The sequence below is a fragment of the Cynara cardunculus genome (assembly GCF_001531365.2).
Source record: "Cynara cardunculus var. scolymus isolate 2C chromosome LG 16, CcrdV1, whole genome shotgun sequence".
Classification (NCBI taxonomy): Eukaryota; Viridiplantae; Streptophyta; class Magnoliopsida; order Asterales; family Asteraceae; genus Cynara; species Cynara cardunculus.
The window spans coordinates 20,884,741-20,899,266 of NC_037543.1; the positions used below are offsets into that span (position 1 = coordinate 20,884,741).

Sequence of the window (14,526 nt, forward strand, 5' to 3'; positions counted from 1 at the left end):
ATTTGTTATTGTGGTTTTATGCATCGTATTCTTAAAACCTTCGGGGGTTGTTTGGCAATTGCTGAATGGTTTGGTGCAAAATGATTAAGTGGTCAAAATGATTAAGAGACTCACATGATATAGTGCAAAATGAAATATAATTGTTTGGTAATTGTGTACAATGAAATTATGGCTCTTAATGGTTAAGGGAGATCCAAGATACAAAATCATTAAGAGGGTTTTAGAACCATTAAGAGGCAGACTTTTTTTTTTTTTTTGCCAAACAAGATTCATCTCTTAACGATTCAGAGGTTGCCTCTTAATGAAACTATTAAGAGATAAATGTGACATTTCAAACATTTAGATCAAAATACGTTAAAAAAATAGGAATTGGACCAGATATTTGAATGTTTGAGATGTTACATATGAATTACTAAAATTAAGATTTTAAAAATATGTTACACAAAATATGAATGCACTTCGAGACTGATGAATCCGAGAAGTTCTGAATGATTTCTCAAAATGAAAGTTTGATTCATGAGATTTCAAAATAAGAACGAAAGTAAAGCTGATTTCGTTTTCATACAATTTGTCATTTTAAAACACATATTTAACATATCTATACTATATTATATAACATTTGATAAAAACTCTTAAAAACCATTCTTTATGCATGAAGTATTGTGTATTAATGCATATTACTTAAAATTTAAGATTACAAATAGATTGTGCGTAAGTACAACTTATTAAAGATCCATTTTTGAATTCATGTAACTAACTGCAGATAAACATAATCAGATACAAAATAAACCTCTCATTTTAAATCTAAAACATCTAAAATATAATTAGGATAATCACTGAGTTATAACAGAATCATTATCTTTATAAAAAATTGTCGTTAAGCCAGAAATAAATTACTTCATTTTGACATACATGAAAGTATAATAAAAAATTGAATTAAAGAAATTGTACAAAAAAACGAGAACTATTAAAATCGATATATATTTTTTCAAAATTTTATGATGTCTTGAAATTTATTTTTATGAAGATATATCTTGCTTCATTGCACGAATACCATTTTAGTAATCAATTTAATAGAACTATCATCGTGTGATAGATAGTGGTGGCCAAAAACCGGTCCCGATCGGTCCCAAGGTTTTGAATAACCGGCCATAACCGGTCTCGGTCGAAAAGGTGAAGATCGGTAAAGGTGAATCATAACCGGTTATGAGGTCCCGGTCTCGGTCCCAACCGGTCCCGATATTACAAAAATATTATTTTTAAATTTTTTTTAATGATATATATTTTCATTACATTATAAAATTTGTAATTGGGTCACCCAAATACACTTTAAAAATGTGTTTTAATATAATTAAAATTACGTTGTCTTACAAAAATACATTATAAATTTAAAAAAAATACATTTATTTATAAAATTATTTTAATTTTCGGGTCGGGCCGGACCGGTCCATAATCGGTCTCATAACCGGTCCCGATCCCAGTTCGTTATAATCATTTTTAGAACAGTTACTAATTCCTCATCGGTGTTATTCGATGGTGGTGTTTGAAGTTGTGTCCTGGCTTCCTTCTAAAAATGTCGTATTCAACTTCAGCGAGTTCATTTTCAACGGTTATTTGTGTTGGATCTGCTTGTTGTTATCACAGTAGTGTTTCAAGCACATACAAACCTCTTTTAGTTCCACTTAAATTCATGACCTCCAATAACTTGGAACCATTAAACCGAAGGAAAAGCAGATTCTGAAGCTACCATACACGATAAAGAATTGGAATTGCTTTTCCTTCCACTATCGAAAAATATCAAAATCATTCCTCATTCATACACGAAAAAGAATCATTCCTAATTTATCTGAATTTGACCTTGTTTGCTTACTTTTATTTGTATCCTAAGCTAAATAACTATATACAAAACTGGAAGAATCACCGTGTCCTCTCTAGTAGATAGGGGTGCTCATGGGTTGGGTTGATCAGATTGAAGACATTTGAACAACCCAACCCAATAGTTGCGGTTTGGAAAAATCTTAACTCAACCCAACTCGAACCAAAGTGCAACCCAATCCAACCTAACCCAACCCGTACGGGTTGGTTGGGTTGATACTTTGGTACATTAAAAAATATTCTTCTAACTTTGAATATGTTATTTCTCTACTCATAATTTCTTTTTTATTATCAACCATTTGATACAACTTATCCATACTTATTACGTATATCACATTCAGTAATTAATTTTCTCAATTTACATATATATGTTCACAGTTACTGAACATATATACGAATGAGTTATATAAAGATGTGAATAGATTGAAAATATGTGTATATGAAGAGCGTACATGATAGTGTAATTGTCCAATGCATATATTAATATAAATTCAACAATCATATTAAATTCAAAAAATAAAAGAATATTGGGTTCATCGGTTTGGGTTGAGTTTAAATAATAGTAACCCATTACCAACCCAATACCTACGGTTTGAAAATTTTACAACTCGATTAAACATTGGGTTGCTTCGGATTGAGTTATTTCGCATTGGATTGGGTTGATCGGGTTGGTCAGGCTTTTGAGCACCCCTACTAGTAGACAAATTATCAACTCTTTCTATGTTAGTCGTCTTTTAACTAAAATTTCATCGTAGTGCATAAACAAAAGATATAAGTGTAATGATTTTTTGGGATCTTTTTCCGCATTTCTTACTAAAGCTACAAATACAGATTTCTTATGAGACTAGAAATCTCATGGATAAAGCTCTAAAGATAAGTGTTAAAGGACGAGAAAGGGCGTGGAGAATATATGACGAGACATAGACAGAGAGTGGGTCCGAACATCTCCGAGAAGGGTAATTTGGGAAAGATTTTAGGTGAATAAGTCATTCATTGGTGTATTAGGTATTCATATAAACGTTCTTCATTGATCATATAAACATTCTTCTAAAATTTAACAACTATAATAGAGGGATTCAAGAAGAACAAATACAGACGCATTTTAAACTGTATGTTGAAAGGTATTTATCTGTTTTGATAATTATAATACAAACCTAATTTTGACCGAACCAACGATATTGAGTAGGTCTTCATAAATGTTATTTGGTCCCTGACCAATAAATTTAAGAAACGAAACCTAATCATGACCAAACCAACGATGCCAAGTAGGTCACAGGTTCCAAAGTATTTATTTGTTTTGATAATCGTTATAACGAAATTTGATGTATAGGACGCTTAAAATGGTTAAATGTCATAACATAATGTTTTATAGTACTTAAGTTTATATGACGAAATAATAAAGTATCATATCTCAAAAGTGTTGCAATATCTCTATATGACAATTTTGCGTATTTTTTAAGAAGTTTTTAGAACACATTTAAAACAAATCCTTCTATTAACTATTTTATAGGACACTTTTGAGAAGTTTCTTATAAAATCACATTTGATAGGACATTTTTCAAAATATGTTATATCATATAGCTAATATGACATGTTATTTTAAAAACACTGCAAGAAACTTATTAAAATGCTCAAAAGCGTCCTATATATATATGTATATGTACATGGACATGGACATGTTCATTTAGAAATCATAAATATTTTAGAAATTTAGGTTTTTGTGAATATTCATGATGAATATTATTCATCATGAATACTTTATCACGTTATTAGTCATGAGTATTTTATCACATTCTTTATCATGAATACTTATAAAATATGAACCTGTATAAGAACTTAGACATGTCAAACCGGCGTTATTCCATACATACATTTTACAACCCTGTATCTCCAAAAACATTCGTCAACGAGATTACATTTAGTCGATATAATTATGCAATAGTTAAATTTGTTATAAAGAAGAACAAATTAATTCTTTCATTCATATTAGGGCAAAAATATTGATTCATAGGAATTAACTTAAGGGGTTGTTTGTTTACCTCTTAATAGTTCTATTAAGAGACAACTTCTGAATAATTAAGAAGTGAATCTTGTTTGGCAAAAAAAAGTCTGTCTCTTAATGATTATAAAACCCTCTTAATGGTTTTGTATCATGGAACCTCCTTAATCATTCAGCACCTTAATTTCATTGTAAATAATTACCAAATGATTATATACCATTTTGCACTATATCATGAGAGCCTCTTAATCATTCTGCACCAAACCATTCAGCAACCGTCAAACAGCCGTGAAATTTGAGTTCACTATTTTATATTATTTGACAAAATATTTATTATTTGAATAAGTCTTCTTGAAAGGGAATTGATTTTTTTCCTAGTTACCGATATTATTTGACTCTCATAAACATTAACAAGAAACTGACATGACTTATAACAAGAGAAATTATCGATCTTTTATTGTCTTGAAAATAGTTTTGACGCAAAGCGTTAACTCTTTATCCAACGTAGCATTTATTCGTTAACTTAATTTGAAGTCTCTCAAACTTCCAACTTGGATGGGTCGCTATAAATATCGAACCATATGCCATTAAGTTCTCACCATGCTTCATCATTATGATTTAAACTCGTAAAGGGTTTCTCTCAACCTAGCTTATAGGGTTAACCATTCGCAATGGCTGAAGCAACAATGCAAGAGTTTGACCAAGCTCACCACTTKRATGATGAGATTAAACGTCAAAACTTTCCAAGTAATTTCTTGTTTGGAGTAGGCACATCTGCTTATCAGGTATGTATATATTTTCTTCTTTTCGATATGAATGTGATGCATAAAGTAAAAATGTTAAATAACCAAAATAAGCAGACCTAAAGTTGTTTGTTTTTTTCGAATTCTAGGTTGAAGGTGCATGGAATGCAGATGGTAAAGGCTTGAGTATCTGGGATTCTTTTACACTAAGAAAYCCTGGTACATCTCTCTACATCTCATTTGGTTTTGATTAGTACAATCTTTTATCAAGCGGGTAACACTTGTTGGCGGTGACTGTAGACAAGATCGCCGGAGGTGCAAATGCATGTGTCACAGTTGATAGCTACTCAAGAATGAAGGTAAACACATGTTATCGGTTTGAAGGTACCCAAAAAACCAAAGTATAGTTTGATTCTTATACCTCATCTTCTTTGTAAACTATCTTTAGGAAGATGTTCAGTTGTTGAAGAAAATGGGTCTGAACTCTTTCAGATTCTCTATTTCATGGTCAAGGATATTACCAGGTGAAATAGAAAACCGTTTTCATCATCCCCTTAATATAATAAACAAAAGTGATCGACTTATGTCGTCTTTTAGAACATAAAAACTGATGTAATTTCGTCTTAAAGTTGATTAATTTTGATTTAAATAGGTGGGAAAGTGAGCATGGGTAAAAACCAGGAAGGCATTAATTACTACAACAAATTGATTGACAAGTTACTAGCCAATGGCATTGAGCCATTTGTCACAATTTTTCACTGGGATCTTCCCAACGCTTTGGAAGAAGAATACATGGGTTTCTTAAGTTCAATGGTCGTGTAAGTGCTAATAATTTGTTTATGCATCTTATTCATATATATCTTCTAATTTAGCACTTGTTTTAATGATTAGGGCTGATTTTGTTGATTATGCCGATATTTGCTTTTGGGAGTTTGGAGATCGGGTAAAGAATTGGTYGACTCTAAACGAGCCACATAYGTTCACAWATARMGGGTACATAACAGGTAYATWTGCACCTGGACGGGGTGAAAAAAGTAAAGATAACGATCTTGAAATAGAGCCATATACAGTTGCATACAACCTACTCAACTGCCATGCAGCTGCTTATAGAAAGTATGAGAAAGATTATAAGGTATTACCTAAATAAAACATTTTACRTGCACTTTTAGAATGTRCATTGTCWAYTGATTTATTSTMATGTTTTACTTTGATCATATCTAACCACATGAAACATTATTTTAGGGTTTTCAAAAGGGTAAAGTAGGAATTACCCTTGACCTTCTATTTTTCAAGCCTTATCGTGGCCCGAGTAATCGACAAGATGTCAAAGCCGTCGAATACGCATTTGATTTTGTAAATGGATGGTAACCATACATAAGTTGTAGTGTGATTAACCTACCAACTCATAGTTCGTTTGCTAAAAGTGACATTTAAAATTGTATGTTATGACGACTCATATTACAGGTTTCTTGAGCCATTAGTGAAAGGAACATGGCCGGAAAATATGCAAAAGTTTGCCACTACTCCAACTGCTAAATACCCGAATGGTCGTACTTTGCCTAAATTCTCGGATGATCAACGCACCAAGTTGATTGACTCATACGATTTTCTAGGAATAAACTACTACACTGCGAATTATGCTCAATATCAAGCTCCTTCTTCTGATATTCCTCTTGGGTATGCTACCGATTGTCACTTCAAAGCAACAGGTAACGGAAAACGATCTAGATCTATTTATTTATCATATACTAGTTAACTATAACAAACTTAGGTTTATAGGACGCTGAAAATGACTAAGTGTATTTATATAGACTGTTTTATGGGATCAAACAATAAAACATTTTATGGGATCAAACAATAAAACATCTTATATAAAAGTGTTACAATAAGTTTATAGGACGTTTTTGAGCGTTTTAACAAGTTTTAAGATATTTTAAATTAATGAGTCACATTAGATATTTTATAGGACACTTTTGAGAAAGTTGTCCTATAAACACGTATTTTTATATGACATTTTTTTCAAAAGAATAATATAAAATAAATAATAAGACACTTTATTTTAGAAATGTACTAAAAAGCTTGTTAGAATGTCCAAAAAGTCTTATATATCTATTGTAAAACTTTAGTATAAGACGTTTTTTTTGTCTGTTTCTATAAATTGAAGTCATGTAGAGTAATTTATTAGGACACCTAGACATTTTTAACATTAATATACCTAATTTTGTTGTAGTGATTATCTCTGTGGATATAGTGATTGGATTGCTAATTTTTTTTCTTTCGATATTCGTAACTCGTAACTCAATTTTGTTCACTCATGTTTCAGGAAACGATCCCAATGATATTCCTATAGGAAAGCCGGTAAGACAACGTAACTTCACTTGATAAAACAATATAACACAAACAGACAACACATATAGACGCATAATCATTTACAAAGCCAATAAATCATGTAAATTTACAAACCAGTTTTCATAATATGTGTGAAAATGCAGTGCTTACACAATGTGGTTTCATACACTATATAAACACTGTTTTTTCACGCATATTGTTTCATATATGAATTATTGGGTTTGTAAAAGAATATATATATATAGATACATACATATATAACACACACATTAGGGAGGTTTATGGAAACCTCAAAAAATGAAAAACTGAGAAACATCCCGGTAACGGTTCATGTGGACGGTGTGCATACAAGCAATTGGAGTTATTTCTTGTTTTTATGCACGTGTGCATACTAGGAAAAATTGCTTATAAGTTATATGCACATGTGTATAGCATCTAGATGAACGGATTTTCATTTTTTTTTGCAGTATTTTGGTTGACCAAACTGCAAAAAATGAAAAACTGAGAAACACCTAATAATTATCATACGTAAGGTTTGCATATGTCCATAAAGATAATTGAAAATGTCTCTTAGTTTCTATGCACACGTGCATACCCGACAAATTAGGTTTATGCACATGTATATACCATACAGATGAATGAGTATTAGGGTATTTCTCAGTTTTTTATTTTTTTGGTTTTCCTTAAACCTGACTATGTTACTACAAGTAAAAGTAAGCTTAGGACACGTTTAGCGACGACTTGTTTTTGTGGTGTATATATATATATATATATATGGGCATCCTTATATTATCATTTTGTTTATTCTGATGGCTACTTAACACAACTTCGCAGGCTTATCCAGATTCATGGGTTTATCTTTGTGCTAATGAGCTTACAGAGCTCTTGTATCGTGTTAAGAGTACATATAACGTATCCAAACCTATTATAATTACCGAAAACGGTACAAAAACATGACCATTTTGTTTGTTTCTTTTTGATATATCTTCGACTATTCAAAATCTATGATGGTTTCTCGATATCTTGCGACAGGTTCTCCGGATAAGACTGATCTTGGAAAAACTTACCAAGAAGTACGGGATGATACGTACCGAATGGAATACATAGAAAAACATCTTATAGCAATCCGTACAGCTATGCGGTAAGCCACTTCATTTTCATTGATTTGTCATCACTACGGTCTGTAACCAATCGGGTTTATAGGACACTGAAAAGTGTCATAATAGACTATTTTATAGCACTTAAGTTTATTGAACTGAATAATAAAACTTCATATACAAAAGCGTTACAGTAATCTTTTGACACACCTTTGGATGTCTTAACAATGTTGCATAACGTTACAGGAACAATGTAAACATTATGGGCTACTTCGTGTGGTCGTTTATGGATAGCTTCGAATGGGAATCTGGCTATGATATCCGATTCGGTATGATGTATGTCGATTATGCCAACAATCTGCAACGGTATCCGAAAAATTCGGCGATTTGGTTCAAGAAATTTCTTTCTGAGACAAAAGGGGGGTTTTTGAAAAGAACCCTAATGGATGGTGAGGAAGAAGATGAAGTCAATAACGTGGTGTCTGAAGCTGAAAAAGCAACTGAAGTGATTCCAAAACTGAAGAAGGTGAAAGCATGAAATAAACAGTAATCACAAGCTAATAAATTTCTATACAAAAATAAAGATCCCAAATATGTACTCCTACTAAATAATAATAATGCATTTTAATGTTTATATCCATTAGGTGTATTTGGTATACTGAATAGGATATATCAGATAATTTTTATGTGGAACAAATAGGAACATAGTGGAACAAAGGGCAAACTGTTAAAAAAAGTAACATACTTTGTTTTGTTTTAATTCATATTATGGGTAACGTATTTTTAGAACTTTCATTTCGGTATCTAAAATGTGAAGTTTCAAGCGTTTAAGTATCTGAGTAACCGGTTTAAGCATTGATTGGTTACTGATGCTGATATGACAAATGATGTGACATCCAATTCAATATTATTTGCTGACATAGCTAGTGAAATGGATTTTTTAAATTTGAAATTAGTTTCAAATTTAATTATTTTTTTAGAATTTTTATATATTGTAACTATTTGTAAATTATATATTTCACATAAATAATTATAAAGTATAAATTTTAATCAAATATATAAAATTACAACTGATTTAGATTTAAAAAAAATCATGTTACTATCTAAATAATATTGAGTTGGATGTTGCATCAACATTGGTAACCGATTAATTCTTAAACCGGTTATTTAGGTATTTAAATGTTTGATACTTCACATCTTAGGTATTAAAACAAATGTTTTGAAAGTACGTTACCAAAACAGAAATCAAGACAGATTATGCTACATTTTCATGCAATTTACCCGGGAACAAAGCACATGGAACAAGATGGAATAGGTGTGAAACAAATCTATATTTATACCAATATAGTCTCAAAATAATATATAGTTTTATTTTAAGACATCAAAAATGTCTACATCTTTACATTTTATTTATTTTTTAGATTTTATTTATTGTATTTTATCCTCTCTAAACTCTTAATTTACCGTCATCAAAATATTATTTTTATATCTTTTCTATATTTTGGTTAATTTATAGAATTTATTAAATATTAATAATTAAAAAGTAATATAGAAAATGTAAAATAAATTTGGACCATATCTCTGTTGGATCTGCACTCTCCTACTCAAGAGATTTTTTGAAGAGTAATCTGATAGAGTTATACATATTTTAGCAGTTCGTTATAATCATTTCTAGAACAGTTAGTAATTCCTCATCGATGTTATTCGATGGTGGTGTTTGAAGTTGTGTCTTGGCTTCCTTCTAAAAATGTCGTATTCAACTTCAGCGAGTTCATTTTCAATGGTTATTTGTGTTGGATCTGCTCGTTGTTATCACAGTAGTCTTTCAAGCACATACAAACCTCTTTTAGTTCCACTTAAATTCGTGACCTCTGATAACTTGGAACCATTAAACCGAAGAAAAAAAAGATTCTGAAGCTACGATACTAGTTTAGACAGTTACTAAATAATAGTTCATGGTAGCCATTATAGGAATTGGAATTGCTTTTCGTTCCACCAATTGAAAAATATCAAAATCCCTGAATCACTCCTCATTCATACACGATAAAGAATCATTCGTAATTTATCTGAATTTGACCTTGTTCGCTTACTTTTATTTGTATCCTAAGCTAAATAACTATATACAAAACTGGAAGAATCACCGTGTCCTCTCTAGTAGACAAATTATCAACTTTTTCTACGTTAGTCGTCTTTTAACTAAAATTGAGATATTCATTGTACCCGAACCCAAATAGACGGCTGTGATAACTAGATCATGTTTATCACCCGAGGTAATTAATACGTGATTAATTGTTATATGATTACGTGTTAGCATGATAAATTATTATATTGAAGCGTGGTATGTGAAATTATATGAATAAATGCGTAAGCAAAAGGTGGTATGCATCAAAATTGTGTGAATAACTATGTGTTTTGCATATGTATATGATTGAGTATATGCATGTGGTGTATGCATGAGTATATATATATATATATATATATATATATATATATATATATATATATGCATGTTTGGATTTAAATATTGAATGTGAGAGTAAAAAGGTATGCATATGGCTGTGATAGCCGACTTTCCAGAAAAAGGAAAGTATAAATAGGAGGACTAACCTCCATTTGCTTCTTCTTGCCAAATTTGAGAATATTGTGCGATTTAAGTGAGGAGTGTTGACCGGATTATTGTTGACTGAATTACAAGTTGGTTTCAAGTATCTGAGTTTCAAAAGAAATTCGAGGTGAGTGGTTTAATTGCTTTTGAAACTCTTTGTAATTGCATAAAATTGTTGTTTAAACTTTTCACCCGGTTTAAAGATTAAATCGTATGAGTGTTGTCCGGATTATGAGTAAACCGGTCAAGAGGTAAGCGATTAAAGGCTAAATCGCTTGGTGTAATCCACCGGTTTAGTCTTAAACCGGATGAGGGTTGAACGGATTAAGTCTAAACCGGACATGCCTTAACCGGTTTAAGGGTAAATCGACTAAATGTGTTAACCAATTTAGGTGATGAGCGATTTAAGATTTTTGAACTCATGTTATGTGATTTCAAACGGAGAAGTAGGAATACGCCTAAGGGATGGCCGGTTTAGTTAAATCGGACAAAATGACATTACCCGGATTGTTAAATCGGCCAAACAATGAATAGTGTTGTCTAGATTACCATTTTGAGAATTATTCTAAGTGACAAATCGGACACAATGAGAAGAGTTGACCGAATTAGTAGTCCGGCCAAGGTTTGACCGGATTGTGTTTTGACTTATCATTTTGTTACTCTTTTAACAAGAAGTGGGAATTTTTGATAAAAATGAATTTGAACTGATAATAATTCCATTGACTGCGTTCTATTCTATATGGAATTGTTTTGTGAAAATATTTTGATGGGGAAATAAGGGTGGCATATCAGGAGAGGTGTACCATGGGATAAGGGTGGATATCAAGGAGAGGTGTACCATGAGATAATGGTGACATATCAAGGAGAAGTGTACATTTGGATATAAGGGTGGCATTTCTGTGTGTATTATGTAATATAACTCTTACTATTATATCATTTAAGATTACCATAGTCTGGAATCTTTATTTATTTGTGACTTAAAAATTTAGGATCAGGGTTCTTATTGGAGGTCATAATCTGGATGTTATTGAGGAGAAGATAACATGTTTGGCCTGAAACTTTGAATAAACCTTATTTGATTTGAGAGGTTTAAAAGTGTCATTATAATAATCTGGTTAGTGCAAACCTATTTGGAGTTGATATATTGTTGGTAAGCAGAGAATTTGGCTTGAAAAGTGAAATGTATTGGTACTATGCCCTTACTTGTTCATATATTTGCTATTTGAAAAGTTGTTTTACTTAAAAGTTTTGGTGATTATCACCCTGCAATGACATAAATAAGGTAACTCAATAGACCTTTCGGTCTAACTTTCATTTTGTGATTTTAAATATGTATTGCAGAAAGTGCAGGAGGTAAAGAAGGGAAGGGAAAAATGTAACATTTTCCCTATGTGTTTAACAACATGAAGATTTGCTAGTAATATGTATAGTTTTGTAAATAAAACTTGATTAGTACAAGAGTTGTATTAGGAATTTTTGGACCTTGTATTCTGTAATGATAGATTCTTGTACTAGGGGACCTATGTGGTGTACAAACATGTGTTTCTTGTATATAAAATATATGTTACATGCAATGTGTGGTGTGGGGTGTTACAACGACCATCCCTGGATCCCCCAACCGCCTCATTCCACAAGTCAGTATCAACTAGGGGATAGGCCGAGGGATCCTCACCGTACTTTTCGGTGAGATTGTTTGTATAGGTACCCTGTGGTTTAAAAAATACTACCAGTCAATTTCGACAGCATAACGACTAGAAATGGAATGTTTCCAACTAAAACAATCCTAACATTTGCTCAACAAATGGCAACCCAAACTATATATATATATATATATATATATATATATATATATATATATTAACATTCTAATTTAAACAATCCTAACATTTGCCCAACAAATGACAACCCAAACTAGATAGAAATATATATCACACACACATACACTAACATTTTAACTTAAATAATCCTAATGTTTCTCCAACATACGACAACTCAATATAGAGTTTAAAGTTATATATAGGTATCGTAAACTTACCGCAACCCGGCTACACCTTGAAGTCACGTACTCCCCTTGTGACCCGCAACCCGAAGATGACTGTACTTTACCAAAATTCATTAAAACCCAATAATACATGTAAAAGCCCAATTGAACCGAATTAAACCGAATAAAACCCAATAATACCCGTTAAAACCCAACAAAAATCATTAAAGCCCAATTGAACTTAGTAAAACCCAATACGTCCAATAGTGCTCGTTAAAGCCAATTGAACCATCTGAAATATAAAAACTTTTTTCTAAAATGAAATATAAAAACTTTTTCTAAAATGAAAAAATTAAATCCATTTGAAATTTTATATTTTCTTCTTTTTTATTTTCTCTAAAAATATATTTTTTGTAAGAAAAAATAAAACATTTTTAAAAATATTTTCCGACGGAATTTAATTTTTTTAAATAAAAAATAAAATTTCGTCGGAAATTTTAATTTTTTTTCCTTCAAATATATTTTAATCCATCGAAAATCCGTCAGAGATTTTTAAGAAAAAAAGTTTTTGTTTCCTTTTTAATAATAGCTTTTAAAAAAGAATTACATTTTAAAAAAAAATCTAAAAATTTACGACGGAATTTAATTTTTTATTTAAAAAAATTAAATGCCGTCGGAAATCCGTCAGAAATGTTTAGATTTTTTTTCCAGATATATTTTAATCCGTCGGAAATCTGTCGGAGATTTTTAAGAAAAAAAAGTTTTTGTTTCCTTTTTAATAATAGTTTCTAAAAGAGAATAGTTTTTTTAAAAAAAAATCTAAAAATTTCCGACGAAATTTAATTTTTTAAATAAAAAATTAAATTTCGTCGGAAATCTGTCGGAAAATAAAAAATTAAATTCCATCAGAAATCTGTCGGAAATGTTTAGATTTTTTTTTTCAAATATATTTTAATCCGTCGGAAATCCATCGATACATTTTTAAGCAAAAAAAGTTTTTTGCCCTTTCTAATAATAGATTCTAAAAAGTATAAAACTTAAAAAAAAAAGAAAAATTGAAATCTCCGACGCATTTCAATTTTTTCTAAATTAAAAAAAACTTAAAAAATTTTAATCCATCCGAGATTTTTAAGAAAAAAATGTGTTTCATTTTTAATAATAGCTTCTAAAAAAGTGTAAAATTTTAAAAAAAATTCTAAAAATTGCCGACGGATTTTAATTAAATAAGAATATTAATTAAATTCCGTTGGAAATCCGACGGAAAATGTAATTAATTAACACTAATTATTTATTAAAAAAATTAGATCAATTTTGTGACGGATTACAGATGGTACTAAACATATAAAAAAATCCGTCGCAAATCCGTCGAACATTCGTCGGGAAGTTTTCAAAAAAAAAAAAACTTCTTTTTTTCTAAAAAAAAACCGGTGACGGATTTGTGGGGGATTTGTGGCGGACGTCGATAAATGTTGACTTTTGTGGCAGAAATCCGTCACTGATTTTTCCGACGGAACGTCCGCCAGAAAATTCCGTCGGTGATACCATTTTTTTAGTAGTGGAATATGTCATTCAATTGTGTTTTAGGTATTCATATAAACCTTCTTCATTGATCATATAAACAATCACTACAAAAATGCAGAGTGTCAGCGAGGGAAAATTCCCTCGCTGATCCGTCGCTGAAAGGGGTTTCCGTCGCTGATCCGTCGCTGATACTCCGTCAGTTAAACAGTCGTAGGTAATGCTATCAGCGACGGATCAGCGACGGATCAGCGACGGAAATCAGCGACGGAAATCAGCGACGGATTTGCAACGGACACTTTCAGCGACGAATCAGCGAGGGAAGTATTTAGCGACGGATCAACGACGGATTTGCGAGG

The 14,526-nt window shown here is 31.2% G+C and overlaps 1 protein-coding gene across 1 annotated transcript; it reads left to right on the top strand.

Annotated features, from left to right (window-relative positions):
• The first annotated feature begins 4,545 nt into the window (after nt 1-4,545).
• Nucleotides 4,546-8,601, top strand: LOC112529107 (beta-glucosidase 24-like). The gene is made up of 12 exons (XM_025140181.1): nt 4,546-4,659; nt 4,767-4,836; nt 4,918-4,976; nt 5,066-5,141; nt 5,270-5,435; nt 5,509-5,749; nt 5,860-5,981; nt 6,082-6,326; nt 6,941-6,975; nt 7,801-7,909; nt 7,999-8,107; nt 8,310-8,601. Exons 1-12 carry the CDS (start codon nt 4,546-4,548, stop codon nt 8,599-8,601), a joined length of 1,638 nt encoding a protein of 545 aa, XP_024995949.1.
• Nucleotides 8,602-14,526: the final 5,925 nt, after the last annotated feature.